Source organism: Dipteris shenzhenensis, chromosome 13 (assembly GCF_047967505.1).
Source record: "Dipteris shenzhenensis isolate YYH24624 ecotype China chromosome 13, Dip_SZ_1.0, whole genome shotgun sequence".
In the NCBI taxonomy this organism is placed as follows: domain Eukaryota; kingdom Viridiplantae; phylum Streptophyta; class Polypodiopsida; order Gleicheniales; family Dipteridaceae; genus Dipteris; species Dipteris shenzhenensis.
In genome coordinates, this window is record NC_141608.1 from 54,234,036 (window position 1) to 54,250,835 (window position 16,800).

Below are 16,800 nucleotides of genomic sequence, written 5' to 3' on the forward strand. Positions count from 1 at the left end.
TTGAATACTCCAAAAAATGCTCTCCCAACACCAAAGCCCCAATTTGTGGCTTGAAATTGCAACCAGAAAGGGGCAAAATTACTAAAAGCCCCAAATCTGCAATTTCTGAACAAAAGCCCCAAATTTCAAACTAGATCTGCAGATCTGTCTGTAAAAGCCCCAAATTTTAGACAAAATCTGCAATTTTTGCTCCAGATGTAGCTCCGAAACTACACAATGATTGCAATGTCTGCAACATACAAAATGCCCCAAATGTACTCCCAAAAAACTGAACCAAACTATGGTTTTCTGCAAGATGTGCCTGCCAAAGAACACCTTTAGATGAAGGAAACCCGTGCAAATCTGCAAATACAGATCTGCAAGTACAGATTGTACGGATGAACAGATTGTTGCCACACGTGTGGTACTGAAGAACTGCACGCAAATCTACGGAAGGTACAGTTGGTACACTAAGTACGGACTGTACGGTACAGTAAGTACGGACTGTACGGTACGGTACGTACGATCAGGTACGGAAGTGACGGCGCAGGTACGGTCAAACAGACGAGCTGTACGGCGAATCTATACGGGTTGTACGGCGCTGCACAGAAGCTGTACGAAAGTTGTACGGCGCTGCACGGAATCTGTACGGGAGCACTACGAAGGCTGTACGGGAGCTGTACGGAGGCAGTACGGGAGCTGTACGGCGCTGTATGTCGGGATTCCATACAGTCGTACGGACTGTACGAACGAGTTGATGCAGGCTGTAGCTGGAGGCAAAGGGCTGGAACTGAAGGGAGCAGGGAGCCTGGAGCTCTTGAATCTGCTCTAATACCAAATGTGAGAAGATGGTGAGTGAGAGAGAGCAAGAGAGAGTGAGAGAGAGCAAGAGAGAGTGAGAGCTGGAAGCTTGGAAGCTGAAAGCTTAGTTGCAATAGAAGAGTGTGAGAGTACAACACTATGAGAGAAAGATAAGGTTTTGTCCTAGTGACAAAACCTTAGTAGTCACTAACCATAGTTAGTGAACTAACTGCGGTTAGGGGGAAAAACCTCTTAAAGAGGGAAAAGTGCCCCTAACTAGCTTATTATATTACATTGGTCACTGCTGAATTATATCTATAATTCTAACAGTATCAAGCTACAAGCTCTTTGGTCTACATGTGAGTACTTTCCTTTTGGTTCATTGCTCTAGTCATTTCATTTCCATTTCGTTATGTCTCTCTTTGAGTATCACTTCCTCTTTCCCTAGCCTACCCTCTCTCTCTCTCCCTCTCCATCATGTGCCTTCATGAGGTATCAGAGCCTGCCTTCCTATCTTCTTCTTACCCTATCTAGAGGATGAGAGAAGCCCGCAAATGGAAGCTCCCCTCTCCTCTAAGGTAGAGCCTCCCTTCCCTTAGCCTCGCCATCAAGTTCTCTGGTGTCCTAGTGATTGCTCTTGGTCCTCGTTTGTGAGTTCAGCTCTCACTCCCGCATCAATTCGTGGTTCTCCCTTAGCATTGGCGGACATTCCTCGTCAGTTGGTTGCCAGAAACTTATTTTGGACCAGTCCAACGGCTGTTTTTTTACCTTTTGAGATCCGATTTTTGACATTTTTTGACATTTTGGCATTGCCCAACCATAAACGACCCTGTCCGGCACCATTCCGAGAGAAGAGAGAAGAAAAAAAAAAAGAGTTGACTTTTGTCCGTACAATTGTACAGACGTTCGTAAGTGTACACACGTTCGTACGTCCATACAGGCCTCTACAGGCGGGTGCGCGACAGTGCCACGAGTTTGTACAACTTGTCAGAAGGAGATTCTGAGCAGTTTTAGGCTATTTTTGGCATTTTTTGCTCAGATTTGGACTCCTGTGACCTCCAGCAGTGATTTGAGCTTCCCGAGCTTACCCACAAGTCATTTCGACGGTACCGACACTCCGGTACATTGACTTGAGGCTTTCGACAGCGAGGAATACTCTTTTCACACCTCGTCATCTCCGACATTGCAACATTGCGGTGTTTGACTGTCCCAAACAGTCAAATATCATTTCTCTGATCTTGGTACACTTCGGTGACCGCCTCGATTACTGCGCCATCTGATGCCGTCTACTGCTGCTGCTCCCGCCCTCGAAATCCACACAAAACTTTCTCGTGATTTCGCCATAGATTGCCTCTCTTACCGCCTTCCTTCGAGCTTCACGTTGGTGCTCACAAATCTGATTTGAGCGGCCCACAATTTGCTTCTTCAACTAGGAAGCTCCCTAGAGCATTTGGTGACTCCCCGATCAGCACATTGAGAGTCATGACATGATCTCCCTTGGTAGCTGCTCCTATGGCCTTCATTTACACATCATTCGAGGGCATCCTCGCCTGGTTCTTCACCGACATACCTCTTTGCATCAGGATGTGCACACTCTTGTGCGGTAGCTACTTTGGGCTCATGGGTTCTCTACCCTTGCTATGCATAAAATGAATGAAATCTTTTATATTTTTTTATATGTTAAAGTTAAAGGTTCTCATGTCCAGGGTGGGCAGCCATTGCCATCACAGGTAGCTGCTGCCCTTTATGGTATTAGCGACTTCTACCTCTCACTTGCTCGTACCAAGAGACGAGATATTCTCAGACATGAGATTGGTGTTCGCCAGCAGTTGGTAGCTTTGCAGAGGGAAGAGCAAAAACGGCCTTTAGATGCTTGGATTCACGAGCGCCTTGCTGCAGCAAGGGCTCATCAGCAGGTATTGCTTGATCAAAGAGCAGAGTATGCCTTTCATACACGGGAGTCCTTCTAGATTCAGATGGGTGGCAGAGTCAATAAACACTTTTTCTCTACTCTTGGTCCTAGACATAGTAGAGAGAGTGTATCCCAACTTATTAACTCACATGGGGTTTTACAGACAGATCTTGATGATGTCTTGCGCATAGCTTCAGATTTTTATGCCTCCCTTCTTACTGCTGATCCTGAGACGGGATAGAGAGGATGCTAGACAGGTTATTTGGCAAAGCATCCCTTTGTTGGTGAAACCGAATATGCATGTTTTGCTTGATGCACCTTTCACCAACACAGAGTTCAAGACTACACTTTCAGCCCCTCACAAGGGCAAGTGCCTAGGTTCGGATGGCCTTATCATTGCATTCTAGGATATGATTGGAGACTACATAACTTCAGCCCTGCAGGGTATTTGGGACTCTGGTGAGATGCCCGGGTCGCTTACAGAAGGTCTCATCCACCTTATCCCGAAGAGAGGTTGCAGAAATCTAGTGTCCCAATGGAGGCCTATCACACTTCTAGGGACTTGTTACAAAATTCTGGCCAAGGCAATCAGCCTCCGATTGCAGCCCCTTCTCTCAGATCTTATTTATGACACTCAGACGGGATTTGTGCATGGCAGAAGCATTTTTTATAACATTTTCTCTTTCTGGGAAGCCTCAAAGTGGGCCATGTAGAGCGGCCAGAATCTAGCCATTCTACTTTTGGATCTTGAGAAAGCTTATGACAGAATAGATTGGGGTTTTTTGGAGGGCACCCTTCTACGTTTTGGCTTTACTGATGCTTGGATCAGAGGTGTTTCCTCCTTGTACAGATCAGCCCACAGCCAGGGACTTATTGGTGGGGTAAGGGGTGACAGATTTCAGATTTCCAGATCAGTCCGTCAGGGATGCCCCCTTGCTCCTTTCCTTTTTTTGTTCGTGGCCGAAGCTATGAGTATCTATGTTAGATCTCAAGCTGACATCATTGGGCTAAGACTTCCCATTAGAAGGGAAGAGGAGTTACTTGACAGTGAGTTGGCAGATGACACAGCAGTTTACTTGGATGCCACTTCACAGAGGCTCACTTCTTTCAGGATAGCATTGGATTTATTTTGCTTGGCGGTGGGGGCGCAAATAAATTAACATAAATCCAATGGCTTTTGGATCAGTGATGAGGACACTCCAGTTTGGGGGCTTGACATAGGATTCACTTGGGTTCAGAGGGGTGTGCCTGTCAGGTATTTGGGCTGCCAGGTCGGCTTGGATATTTCTTCCACGCAGCAGTTTGCTCCCGTGTTGAAGAGCATCAGGAGGAAGCTCCTTTTTTGGAGCTCAGCCAAGCTGGATCTTGCCTCTAGAGTTATGGTGGTCAACCAAGTCCTCTTGGCCACGGCCTGGTTTGTTTGTTCTTGCTGGTGCTATTCTAGGGACTGCATCACTCAGCTTAGGAGACCGATCAGAAATTTTCTTTGGAGTGGGCTTGATGGCACAGCAGATACCTTAGCCAGAGTGGCTTGGGAGACCCTCATCCTCCCTACACAGGAAGGGGGTCTCAATATTATTGATCCAGATTTACAGTGCAGAGCTTTACTATGCAAGATGGTGGTGCGGGGACTTATGCCAGGGCAGGAACCGTAAAAGGCCTTTCTTATTAGCAACATACAAAGGTGCACACCTTATTCAGAAGGAGACTGGATAAGTAGTATTAGGTGGATCTTCACCACAGCACACCTCAGATCACCTTCGTCCCCTCTCATGGTTGTCATTCTGAAAGCATGGGCCAGTTTCAGAAGTACTCTTCAGAGGATTCCTTCTTCCTCTCGTGAAGAGATTGATAGGCAACCCATCATGTGGAATGACAGTATTTTAGATGATCATGGCAGATCACTTGGTGCTTCACTCTACATGCAGTGGTCCAGGTGGGAGAGGGGACCTGCATCATCTTTGGGGTCTTGGAAAGCTTTCCGCAGGCTTCCAGAGGAGACCCAGTCTCAGTTGACAGGACATCTCAGAGGGAGTGCAAGGAGGATCTTGCAGATTGAGGCAGCCCTTCAAGAGGAGTGAGTAGACACAGATGATATACCACTCACTTGCTCCACTTGGGCAAGTACTTTTACGAGAGGCGGTGTTCCGCTTTAGGTTTTGGCCTTTCGAGATGCACAGGAGGATGCTTTAGTTTTTAATACGCAAGATGGTGGCAGATTGCTCAGATCCACAGAGGACATCTTGTGAGTCTGCTTTTCAGCCTATCAGGGTTGTAGGTCTTTTGGTGCAGGGATCAGATTCAAAGTGGTTCCTCGACCCAGACCCCCGGCTACTCTCCATCGGGTCTTGGAGGCTTTGGCTCTACGGGGGAGTTTCCATTAGGTATTTGCAGTGGGACCCTGGAGAGTGGGAGTGGATTGATGCAGGGCATCGAGAGAAGAGCATCCCCTTCTTTCGTTACACGATCAGTAATGCCAGGAGATTTCAGCTCAGTAGTAGAGGTTGGAGACCTTCCAGAGTTCCTCATTGGGAGACATTTGATATCACTGCGGATCTGTAGAGGTGCTTCTGGAGAAGACTCTGAAAATCCCATAGGAATAGAAAGATCACTCTCTTCTTTTGGCTTTCTATCCATGGTGGGATTGCAGTGAACCTTTGAAGATCCAGGTTCAGAGCCGACCCTACTTGCCCTCGTTGCCTCTCTGCTTCGGAGACTATTCAGCATTGTTTATGGGATTACAGACAGGCGAGGATGATTTGTGTTGGAGATAAGTGCACACTAAGTGTACTATTTCCTAGTCTACATTTGTCTAAGTCTAGTCTAGTCTTTGTGTCTTGAGTGTGTGCCATGTGGCACCTCTACAATTATCCCATAAGCACTCTTGCTTTATGTCTTGTACTTTGGCCCATATATTCATGGGTCACATCATTGCAATCTATCTGTCTAGCTTGTGTCTTGTCTACACTTTTCTCAAGGACCAAGGTATTTCTTGTCTTTCAATCTTGTTATTATTTCATTTCTAGTTTCTAGTTCTTGCTTCCATATTCCAACATGGTATCAGAGCCATGTAGATTCCTCTTCTCTCTCCTCAGTCTACTGTAGCCATAGCCGCCTCTTCTCAGACTTTTGCTCCGCTCAGCTGGTCGCCATCTCCATTTTCTGCTCGTCTTCTTCACGCTGCTATCGTTCCTGCTCAGATCTGCCCGCCTCTTTCTGTCCCACCATCACAGCACGCCATTGCGCGCCAGATCTGTTCAGTTCCGCTCCAGATCTGCGCACCATCTCTGCCAGATCTGAGCGCCAGATCTGCGCAGTTCAGCTCCAGATCTGCGCCCATCAGCTCCCGCTCCAGCTGTCACTCCTGCACCTGCATCAACGTACGAGAGTGTCCGTACAGTCCGTACAGTTCGTACGACTGTACGGAATCCGTACCTGCACAGGCCGCACTTCTCCAGCTGCTGTTCGAGATCTGCGCCATCTTCACGGAGATCTGCGCCATCTGTTCGACCTCCTGGATTGCGCCCCTTTTTGCACCTCTGCCTCTGCCTGGGATTAAGGTACTGTGCTTTGCCTTTTTCAGTTTGCTGAGCAGTCTCTCTTTTTTGCTGGTTCCTCCTGCTTCGATGGGCTGTCATATGCTATGGCCTTGACAAAGTGGTGAGAGAACCGGCTTCTTGGATCTCTCCTTTCATTTATTTCTGCAATATTGTAAGGGAATAGACACTGCCCTTGCATCCTAGCAAGAGGTAAGACCTTCCCACATGGCATCTTCCTCTCACTCTCTCATATCTATCGACAAATTCAATGGGTTTAACTTTCATACTTGGCAAATCAAAATCAAGTGCCATCTTATGAAAGAAGGTCTTTGGGACATTGTTCACCGTGCTACTCCCGAAGAGTCCGACATTGAGCAAGTTGTCACTTATGTTCCCAATGCCAAAAACGACAAAGCCTATGCTATCATCTTGCTCGGTCTTGGAGATGATTACATTCATCACATCTCCGACATACAGTCTGCTTCTCAAGCATGGATCACTTTGGATACCCTTTTTGGACCCAGATCTAAAAACTCTAAGATTGCACTTATGATCTCATTCTTTGATCTACATATGCAGGAGGGAGCTACTATAGCCTCTCATGTCAATTATCTTCGCAGTCTTATGGTTCAGCTTGCATCAGTAAAGTCTCCCATCTCCGAAGATATTGCTATTGATGTGCTTCTCAAAAGCTTACCTGACACCTATGCTACTCTTGTCACTACCTTCAAGTATCACAATAATCCTTCTCTTGAAGGTATCATCAATGCTCTCCAAGAGGAAGAAAGAACTCAACAACGAAAGGTAACTGACACTGCATTTTTAGCAAAGAAAGGAAGTTCTAAGGTAAGAAAGCCTTGCACCCATTGTGGCAAAACTAATCATATGGAGAAGGACTGTTTCAAGGCTCATCCATGCACCATTTGTGGCCGTGATAATCACCGGGAGAGGGACTGCTACTCCAAACCCTCTACATCAGCCCCTGCATCTACCTCAGCCCATGTTGCTGCAGCATCTCCATCAACAGATCCTGCTGTTCCTTCCTCATATGATGAGAAGTGGGCTTCCTGATTACTTCTATTTCTTGTCTACCACCTTGACCACCGATGATGTAGGTCAAGGGGTTCTAGTGTCTTGGTCTTTTTGTTTGACTACAGTCAGTCTTCTGTCTATCTAGCCTTGTCTGTCTGTCTATTTGTCTATCAATCTGACTGTGTTTTGTTTTAGATCCATCTTGTCCCTACCCTTGTGGACCCATATGAGGATATCACTTGAGGAGGGGTGTCTTAGGATCTTTGTCTGTCATGTCTTCTGTCTTGTCTCTCAGTCTATCGGTCTTTATGTCTGTCTTCTAGTCTTGTTTTTCTCTCTTACTCTTAGTGTCCACTTAAGGAGGGTGTTGGAGATAAGTGCACACTAAGTGTACTATTTCCTAGTCTACATTTGTGTAAGTCTAGTCTAGTCTTTGTGTCTTGAGTGTGTGCCATGTGGCACCTCTACAATTATCCCATAAGCACTCTTGCTTTATGTCTTGTACTTTGGCCCATATATTCATGGGTCACATCATTGCAATCTATCTGTCTAGCTTGTGTCTTGTCTACACTCTTCTCAAGGTATTTCTTGTCTTTCAATCTTGTTATTATTTCATTTCTAGTTTCTAGTTCTTGCTTCCATATTCCAACAATTTGGATGGGGGTAGCCAGGATTTTCAGTCACTTTGCCCACTCCCAATTCTTTATGACATGGGGCTCAGTGGCTTGGCTTTCTCTTACAGGGCCTCAGGTATTGTATGAGAGACTGGACTCCTCTCGGGCCTTTTTGGTTCGACGTCATCAGATAGAGTCATGTTCGTTGGATGTGGTACCACACCTTCCTTTTACAGATGTACATGCCTCTGTGGATACTTCTTGGGAGATTTTAGCGAGCATAGCATCCTGGCATATCTGGAGAGCCAGATGCACAGAGGCTATGGAGGGTACTCAGGTTCATCCCTCGCACACTTTGGCTAGTATCTGGACAGACACCGTACATACTTTGATGGCCATATGGATGAGTATACAGGGAGACTCCCGTGCAGCCTCAGCTAGGAGGGCTTCTTTCTTTAGGGAATGGAAGGATTCTCCTTTCTTCTCTGAGACTCCTACAGGGTTGAGGTGGCACTTTCAGCCTCAGCCTTGGTTGTTTTCCACCTCACTTTGAGAGGGTTTTATTTATCCTCATGATTTCATGATGTTGTATTTCCGCTCAAAGCTTGCTCTAGCGAGTTTCTTTCTTACTTAATAGAAGTCTCTTTTTTGCCCAAAAAAAAAAAAAGGTTCTCTACCTTGAGTAGTCCCTCTAAAAAGAATGTTTGAAGAGTCAAATAAAGGTCCTCTACCTTGGATAGTCCTCCTAAAATGATTTATATGTTTGGTGTGTGACTCCATGTTTCTAGTTAGTCCCTAGAGTCAAGAGGGGGATGTACTATGGGAGCCATATATTGGTAGCGATAGGGTCTAGTTATCAGGCCTGGCATATGAGTTCTAGGATGTTGGTGCATTGGTCTTCTAGACCTCTAAGTTGTTCATGCATCCACGCTGAGACATTAGCCTCTGAGTCATGTTTGGGATGTAAAGCCATGTGAGTGCTCAGTCCGACCTCTGAACCATGCTCAGACTTCAGCCTCTGAGTTGGCATGGGAGCCATGTCTAGTTCATACATTGCACAGTTTAGTAGTCCTGTCACTTTCATGTTCTGTCCTTGGTTCTATTCCAGTAGTCTCTCACCTTGCCTTCATGAGGGATGTTAGAATATGAAGCCAAGTTGAGTCAGTATGCATAGGTGTTCATATATGTGTGTGTGCTCTATATAAGAGTTGTACTTGTCTAGTGTCAAATCAATCAAGTATCAAGCTACAAGCTCTTTGGTCTAGACACATGTGAGTACTTTCATTTTGGTTCATTGCTCTAGTCATTTCATTTCCATTTCATTATGTCTCTCTTTGAGTATCACTTTCTCTCTCCCTAGCCTATCCTCTCTCTCTCTCTCTCTCCCTCTCCACCATGTTCTCATGCATACAATTGACATGATGAATGAACCACGTAATTTTCTGATTTTGTTTCAGAGGTAGAAGGCCTTTTTGCCCCTAGATATAAATCACTATCTTTACATAACTGACAGCGTGAATCTTAATGTGTAGCACAATAATATAATAACGTGATGACTAAGACCCTATAATATAATAATGTGTAACACAATATAATAACATGATGACTAAGGCCCCATAAGTGTGTAATTGACACCATAATCTAGGATGCAATATCTCAAACCTCATTACAGGATCCCTTACAAAGTTTCACCAGGTAACTATTGTCACTGGCCTACCCAGAATGCATTCAATCTACTGCCCATAACAATCCTTTAATCTGAATCAAATCAACAAAATCAAAAACTACAGCCTCACTTGCACTGGTGAAGTGTTAAGCAGCAGCAATGACAAAAGCACTTCAAGGGTATTAGCATGACGATTGAGGGAAACCTTAGCAGCCATTCGAAGAAGAATATCTTGATGTTTGACTGGCACTTGGGATATGTTTTCCAGTAGATCAGGGGCTAAATCCGCTTCCTCCTGGAATATAAACAATATAGATTTGCACTAAGTCACATCAATTTTAAAAGTGGTTATTCTGATGTGATAGCCACAGCAGGATGGTCTCTTTTAGACGAATGTTAGCTTGTAGTTCAAAAGAAGATTTGAATAAATGACCTTTGAACGCCGATCAAAAGCCATCTCCATGTAAACTAAAGAGAAACTCTTCACCATAGGTGCAGAATCTTTGGATCGATATAGTCTTAACAAATCTAGGAGAGGCAGCTTGATGGAGGGCTGGTCTTTCACTCTCTTATTGATATGAGTAAGCATGTCCATCACCTGTAACATTCAGCCAACATTAAAGCAGCAATAGTGCAATAAAAAAAGTGGGTTTTCATTAGAAGTGATAAAATGAGTGGTAAGATGAGCATGTTGTAGATGTCACCAATTTGTGCACAACAAAATGAAAGAATGATTCAACTGAGAGCTTCCATCTGAGGCATTGTTTATACCCACAAGTGCATTTTCTTTGGTCCAATTTGATTTGGTTCGTCTTGTTGCATTATATAAAATTAGGTTCGTCTTGTGGCATTATATTAAATTAGCTGTACACGTAGCATCTGCACACCGATGTATACTTGCAGTGCATAACTGAACAGATGGTTCCCTGTCATTCCTAACCAAGTTCATTTGCACACTCAGGACCTTTATTTCAAAGCAGTGGACAATGAACAAATGTTGGCATCACAACACCACAATCAAACAAATGATGATACATGGAGTGAATATCCTAAGCCTGAAGAAAGAAACAACATGTACTGAAATATGACCAACCTAAAGCCCAAGAAATGCGTGGTGTCTTTTTATAGACCCATGTATGAAGGTCGCATAACATTTGAGGTAGCTTGGCTTGCAAACTAAGCGGAAGCTTACTCATCTGAGTCGCCACTTTTGTTTTGTTTTATTTTGAGAGTGGCCATCGTGTGAAAGAAAATGCTTACATCATGTATGACTGGTGTTGACACAAGACAACCTATATATACCCTTGTAAGACTAGAATAAGTCCAATCATACAAATTTAGATTTTTTGTTGTTCTAAAGACCAAAAATCTACATAGAAAATAAAAGAGAAAATGAAAGAGAAGAAAAAAGAGGTAAACCAAAACTTTTATGAAAAACAAAAGGAAGACATACTTAGCAAGCAAAGCAACACATGTCGTCATTAGTGCCCAAGCATAAGCAGCTATACTGGGTTTCTAAAGACCCGCAGAGTCTCTTGAGCAAACCCTTACTAAAATACGTCAAATAAACAAAAGAGAAAGAAAACAAGAAATAAAGAAGAAAGGAAGAAGGTGACTAAGCAAAAATAAAGCAAGCAAGTCAAGAAACAAAATCTTCCAAAAAACATGAATAATCTCTCTCTCTCTCTCTCTCTCTCTCTCTCTCTCTCTCTCTCTCTCTCTCCAGATCTCATACACACACCTCGCCCCACCACTTGCACGCTGTTCACTAGAGGGGGAGTCAAGGATGCGACATTGAAACGACACAATGGCCGAGCTAAGGATCACGAGGGGCTATGCATTGAGTTTATCGCATATGGGATCGACACGTTAGCCCCGATCCTAGCAAAGCTATTCAATGACACTGTTTGCCTTGGCATCCCCTGTACTTGGACACTCAACACCATCACCCCCATCCACAAGGCAGGGAATCCCATAAACTATCATGATTGGACATGTGATGTCCAAGATCTATGCAGCAGTATTAGATGCGTCGGTCAGCCTGTTCGCAAAGACGAGAGGGCTCAGAGCGGAGGGTTAGGCCGGTTTCAGGGGAGACCATGGGACTTTGGATCACATACTCATACTCAGGAGTGTCATGAGGAGGCCAGATCACGGAAGGAGAGAGTATATTGATGCTTTGTGGATTTCCGCAAAGCCTTTGACACAGTACCTCGAGCTCGTCTCATCACACGCCTACAGACACTGGGATTTGATCAGGAGATCATCTGGGCAATCATGGCACTTTATGAGAGAGTCTCAGGCCGAGTTCGGATAGGTGCAGGTTGGACAGATGAGATCTTGAGTACCATAGGGGTCAAACAGGGTTGCCCCTTATCACCAACCCTGTTTGGCCTCTACATCAATGAGCTTGAGAATTTCATGGGGACTTCCGGAGGGACCGGTTGCTCACTTGCCAGGATCATCATCAGGATTCTTCTTTATGCAGATGACGTGGCACTCTTGTCGTCCACACCCGAGGCGCTCCAACGACACCTAGATGCACTGCAGGCTTTTTGTTTATCCCATGATTTGGAGGTCAACCTTGGCAAGACCAAGGTCATGATCTTTAACACCTCTCGAGCAAACATGCAACGGAAGCAGTTTACTTTTACTTTCGGTGGGTCACCAGTTGAGATCGTATCCTCATACACTTACTTGGGGGTCATCTTCTCCGGCCCGATCTTCAAGATGAGACCAACAATGCATGCCAAACTGAGTAGGGGATACACCTCACTAACTCGGCTAGATAGACACTGCTTCCACTCCCACTTTTAGGACCCTCGGACCAAGGCTCTTCTCTTCCACTCCTTGGTCCGACCAGCCAGTATGTATGGCAGCCCTTGTTGGGGACCTGACATGTCAGAGATAGAGTGGACACGAGTGGAGCGCCTGCAGATCCTCATGCTCTCACAGATGATCTGAGGAAAACCATCTGTACCACATCACACCATTCAAGCCGAGTTTGGTGCTTCTCCACTCCAGCTAGATGCAGCCTTTCAGACCATCACATATCTACACCGGGTTAGATCATATGGGGATTGCACATCAGGGAGACAGAGGTTGCCATGGTTGGCTCTCGATTCCTCCATGAGGTTGGCAACAGAGGGAGACGAGCGATGCTGGTATGCACGGACTCACAGATGGTTGGTGAGACTAGGGTTTCACATCGATAGGATAACTCCTTTTCAGTACAATTTAGATGCCCCTCCGGTACTCCCACCTACCATTCCGATCGGGCCACACACCAACCAGGTCATTCGAGAGGATCTCTTGCAGCTACACACCTTCAGGACCTGGTTGGAGCCGAGGGAGCTCCCAATGAAGCTGAGTTTCTACAAAGATTACTGTCTTCGTATTTCGGAGGAGGGATTCATCACACCACCGTGGTACACTAAGCTTCATATGCCTCACTCACTACGGATCTCCATCGGACAGTTTCAAGTATCATCACACCACCTCCGCATAGAGAGCAGCAGAGCAGAGGGGATCCCCAGGGAGCATCGCATATGCATATTGTGCGACTGTCAGGAGGTTGAGTCGGAGGAGCATTTTATTTTCAGGTGCCCAGTGTACTACGAGATCAGAGGTCACTACCACTGTCTCTTCAGAGACGGCTCCGAGCTCCTTTCCAGATTCCTCGCCTACCCAGATCAGAGATGTCTCGCGGCTTCATTCACGAGGGGGTCCGACACAGAGAGTACTTACTCAGGCGACAGGGCTTGGCCACACCATCAGACACCTCTCAGAGCAGGATCACAAAGTTCTTCCCATCGAGTGACATTGATCGCCCAGTGTCTAGCCGCAGACGTGACAAAGACCCCGACCTGACGACCGCAACACACACAGATCACTCTAGGGGACCTCCCGTCATTGTTTAGACCCGGGATACGCCCCACAGGAGTCACGGTAGCTCTAGTCTTACGTCGAGCCTCCTCCAGGAGACCGAGACGCACAGGACCCCTTGATGGACTCCAACATCCCATCACCAGCTATGCACTAGCTAGGGCAACATGACATACGGAGGAACCCGCTCCGCTCCAGTCTTTTCTCTTTTCATTATCATACCCAAATGTATTTGATTATGTATGATCTAGGATTCAGCACGGGTGATGATGCTCATTTTAGTAGCTCCACCCTTACTGTGATTTGTATCAGGTTTTCTTTCAGTCTCATAGACCCATCGGTCTTCCGAATACTCTAATAAAATTTATTTCTTTCTTTTCTTCTCTTAGCGGTATTACGATGAGGCCACCTAGTTGGTGCATCGTTGATGATGTATTTTCCTTTCGGATGATTTTGTGTCCCATAGGCCATGTATGGCCTTCCGTGGACCTTTAATAAAATTTCTTTCTTTCTTTCTTTCTCTCATTTAAAACATAAAAAGCTAAATGGACCCTTTACACTTATGTATCGCTTCCTACAAAGAGGCAAAATTGCATTACTAACTTAGAAAGCACACATACTCAATCAAAATCTCTTTTGAAACTAAAATAAAAACGGGCTAATCAGCTCCCCGCTTTTTGTTTTCAACTTATGTTCAATCATTCTAAACGTACCTAAGGCTGATACACCATCGATAAAAGACTTCATATCTAAGATTGTGCGTACTTTTTTCATTATTTTTCTTGGATTATACCTCTTGTGTAATAGTAAAGTGATCAAATTACTACATTGAGTGATAAAAGACTCCTTAGTTGTACAGAGGCACGAAAATCTATGGAATTGGGAAAAAATGACTCCATATTTTGCCAAATCAGAAATGTTTGAGTCAATGTAAGGCATTTTTATAATGTGTAAACCACTATATTCAAGTTGTTCACCTCTATCGTATATATCAACATCGAATCCTATGGTAAATTGAGAAAGTTTAAGACCGTTAACCCTCAAGTCTCCCCTTCATGATTATTTTGGAGCAAGTATTGGACACGACATGTGAACTATGATAATAAGACTATGATATGCCACATCATCCTGTTGTTTGCATGACTCTTGCCATTTGGGTCATACCATCCTAGTAACCTAATTCAACACATGACTACCATAGGTAACATTGATGAAACATGACCATGATCCTACATGTAAGGAGAATGGAGGAATTACAAATCCTTCAATTGCAAAACTGTTTTTAAGCTTTATTTTGCTAGTGTAAAGTCCCAAGGGCCAATCCTGACGATTCTCTATGTCAAAGTTTGCCTTCCATCCTTCGCTCCAGCCCGCCTCGCCCTCGCCTCGCCTCCGCTCCAACCCGCCCCTCGCTGCTCCCTCGCCATCCACCCCGCTCCAACCCGCCCCCTCGCTGCTCTTTCACCCCCTCGCTTCACCCGCCCCTGCCTCATTCCGCTCTCCCCGCCCCCCGCTTCACCCCTCCACCCCCGCCATTCCAACCTCGCCCCCCCCGGCCCTCCCGCGCCCTTCCGTACTCCCCGCACCCCGCAGCCTTCACCCCGCCCTCCGCTTCGACCCCCCGTCCCCTCACTTCGCCTCGCCCGCCTCACCCCCAGGCTCCACCTCCCGCTTCATCCCCTTCTTGGGTGGCAGCCTGTTTTTCCTCATCGGAAGCTTGCAGTTAGTCTTGGCGGTATGGCAGCCCCCTGCCCGGATCCGGAGGCCCAGTCGGACCCTCCCTCTCCAGATGCCTACCGCGTTATCCTGACAGAGCAACAATCATCCCGTGTTCAGGAGGTAGCCATTGACTTTGCTCGTACCTCTGTTTACGGTAGAGTCATTGGACACTCCCCCTCGAGGTCTACCATCAGGGACTGGCTCCAGTCCACTCTCCTGCTAGAGGGTGGCCATATTGAGGAGGTGGCCCTTATGGGAAGGGGCATCTTCTGGCTCAAACTCTCCAGTGAGAAAGCTGCGAGCAACCTGATTGCCGGTTCCCCCACATCGGTGGATGGGAAGATCATCATGATAGTCCCGTGGCACCGTGGTTTCAGCGCAGCGGACTTCGATGTTCGGTTCCATATACCTCGCCACCCAGTGACACTAGTTTTTCCAGGGCTTGCTACTGAGCTGCGGCCGATTGTCAGGGACTTGGGCTCCCATTTTGGCTGGGTCATGCACGACACCTTTGCCGACGCGGTGACCACGGCAGGAGCTCCCCGAGTCCGTGTGGCTGTGGCGGATCCTGCGACTCTCCCTGCAGTGATCGAGATTGTGACAGGTGCCGGCAGCATCACCCAGAGCATGATAGTCACCGGACAGCCAGGTCAGTGCCTGCGGTGCCACGGCTTTGGGCACTTGGCGGCTGCTTGTCCACGCTTCGCCAGCTCGTCTCAACCCTCCCCGCCCCCACCCCCCCCCGGACAGCCACGTCAGGAGGAGCCGAGGCAGTCGGAGCCTGGGCCAGAGGTAGTGGGCGGTTGGACCGAGGTTCGAAGGAAAAGAGGAAAGAACAAGAAGATTTCGGATAAAGGCAAGGAGGCAGAGGTTACCCTTCCTGCAGCAGCACTCCAGAGACCTGACAGGCAGATGCCCCAGGGACCTGGGAGAGCTTCTTCTTCGACGGCAGCCCGCCCCCCTCAGCCTCAGATCCTCCTCTCTCCCACCCCCCCGCCTTCTCCCCAGTTTCCCCCCTTCGCCCGACCCGCAGTTTCAGCCCCCGCCTCCTCTTCCTCAGTCTCCTCCCCCTCCCCCTCAGCCCCAGTTCCAGATGCATCCCCATCCCCCTCCCCCCCCTTTCCCCCTCGCCTCTCCTACAGAGTTAGCTGCACCGTCGGCTTTCCAGCCGAGTGCAGCCCCCGCTCCACCTCCTCCACCTTCTCCGCCAGTCGCCTCCGTGGAGCCCGAGTCGCCTATCCCGCAGCCTCCTCCCCCTCCCCCCCCGATGGCAGGACACCCGGAGTCTATACCACCAGTGGAGCAGGCTTCCCTTCCCGCTAGCCCCTCAGTGGCAGACTCAGCTGGGTCTCAGCTCCAGGAGAGAGAGCTTCCTTGAGACTTTTACAAATCTGGCCCCTGGGACTACCTGGATGTGGCCGACCTTGGGACCTTCCCGGCTTGTCTCGACATTAGTATCTTCCTGCTCCGCAAAGGGGCGGACGGGAAGATTGCTGCCTTGGCTCCCAGGGATGGCCCTAGCTTCGCCTTCACGTTCCTCAGCGATGGCACCGAGACCTGGACAGACGACTCGGTATGGGAGGCTCTCAGAGAGCAGACACACGCCCAGATTTGCTCCTGGATAGGCCCGTCCGGTGGGCAGCTCCTCGAGAC

The 16,800-nt window shown here is 47.2% G+C and overlaps 1 protein-coding gene across 2 annotated transcripts in view; it reads right to left on the reverse strand.

The window, feature by feature from the left end:
• LOC147895586 (ARM repeat superfamily protein) overlaps window positions 1-16,800 on the reverse strand; it is a 264,407-nt gene that overhangs the window by 230,563 nt on the left and 17,044 nt on the right. For both annotated transcript variants that reach the window (XM_087383313.1, XM_087383312.1), the window contains exons 3-4: window positions 9,977-10,141; window positions 9,749-9,838 (exon numbers count right to left, since the gene is read on the reverse strand). In XM_087383313.1, the coding sequence (XP_087239439.1) occupies window positions 9,749-9,838; window positions 9,977-10,141 (255 nt within the window). The remainder of the gene's footprint in view (window positions 1-9,748; window positions 9,839-9,976; window positions 10,142-16,800) is intronic.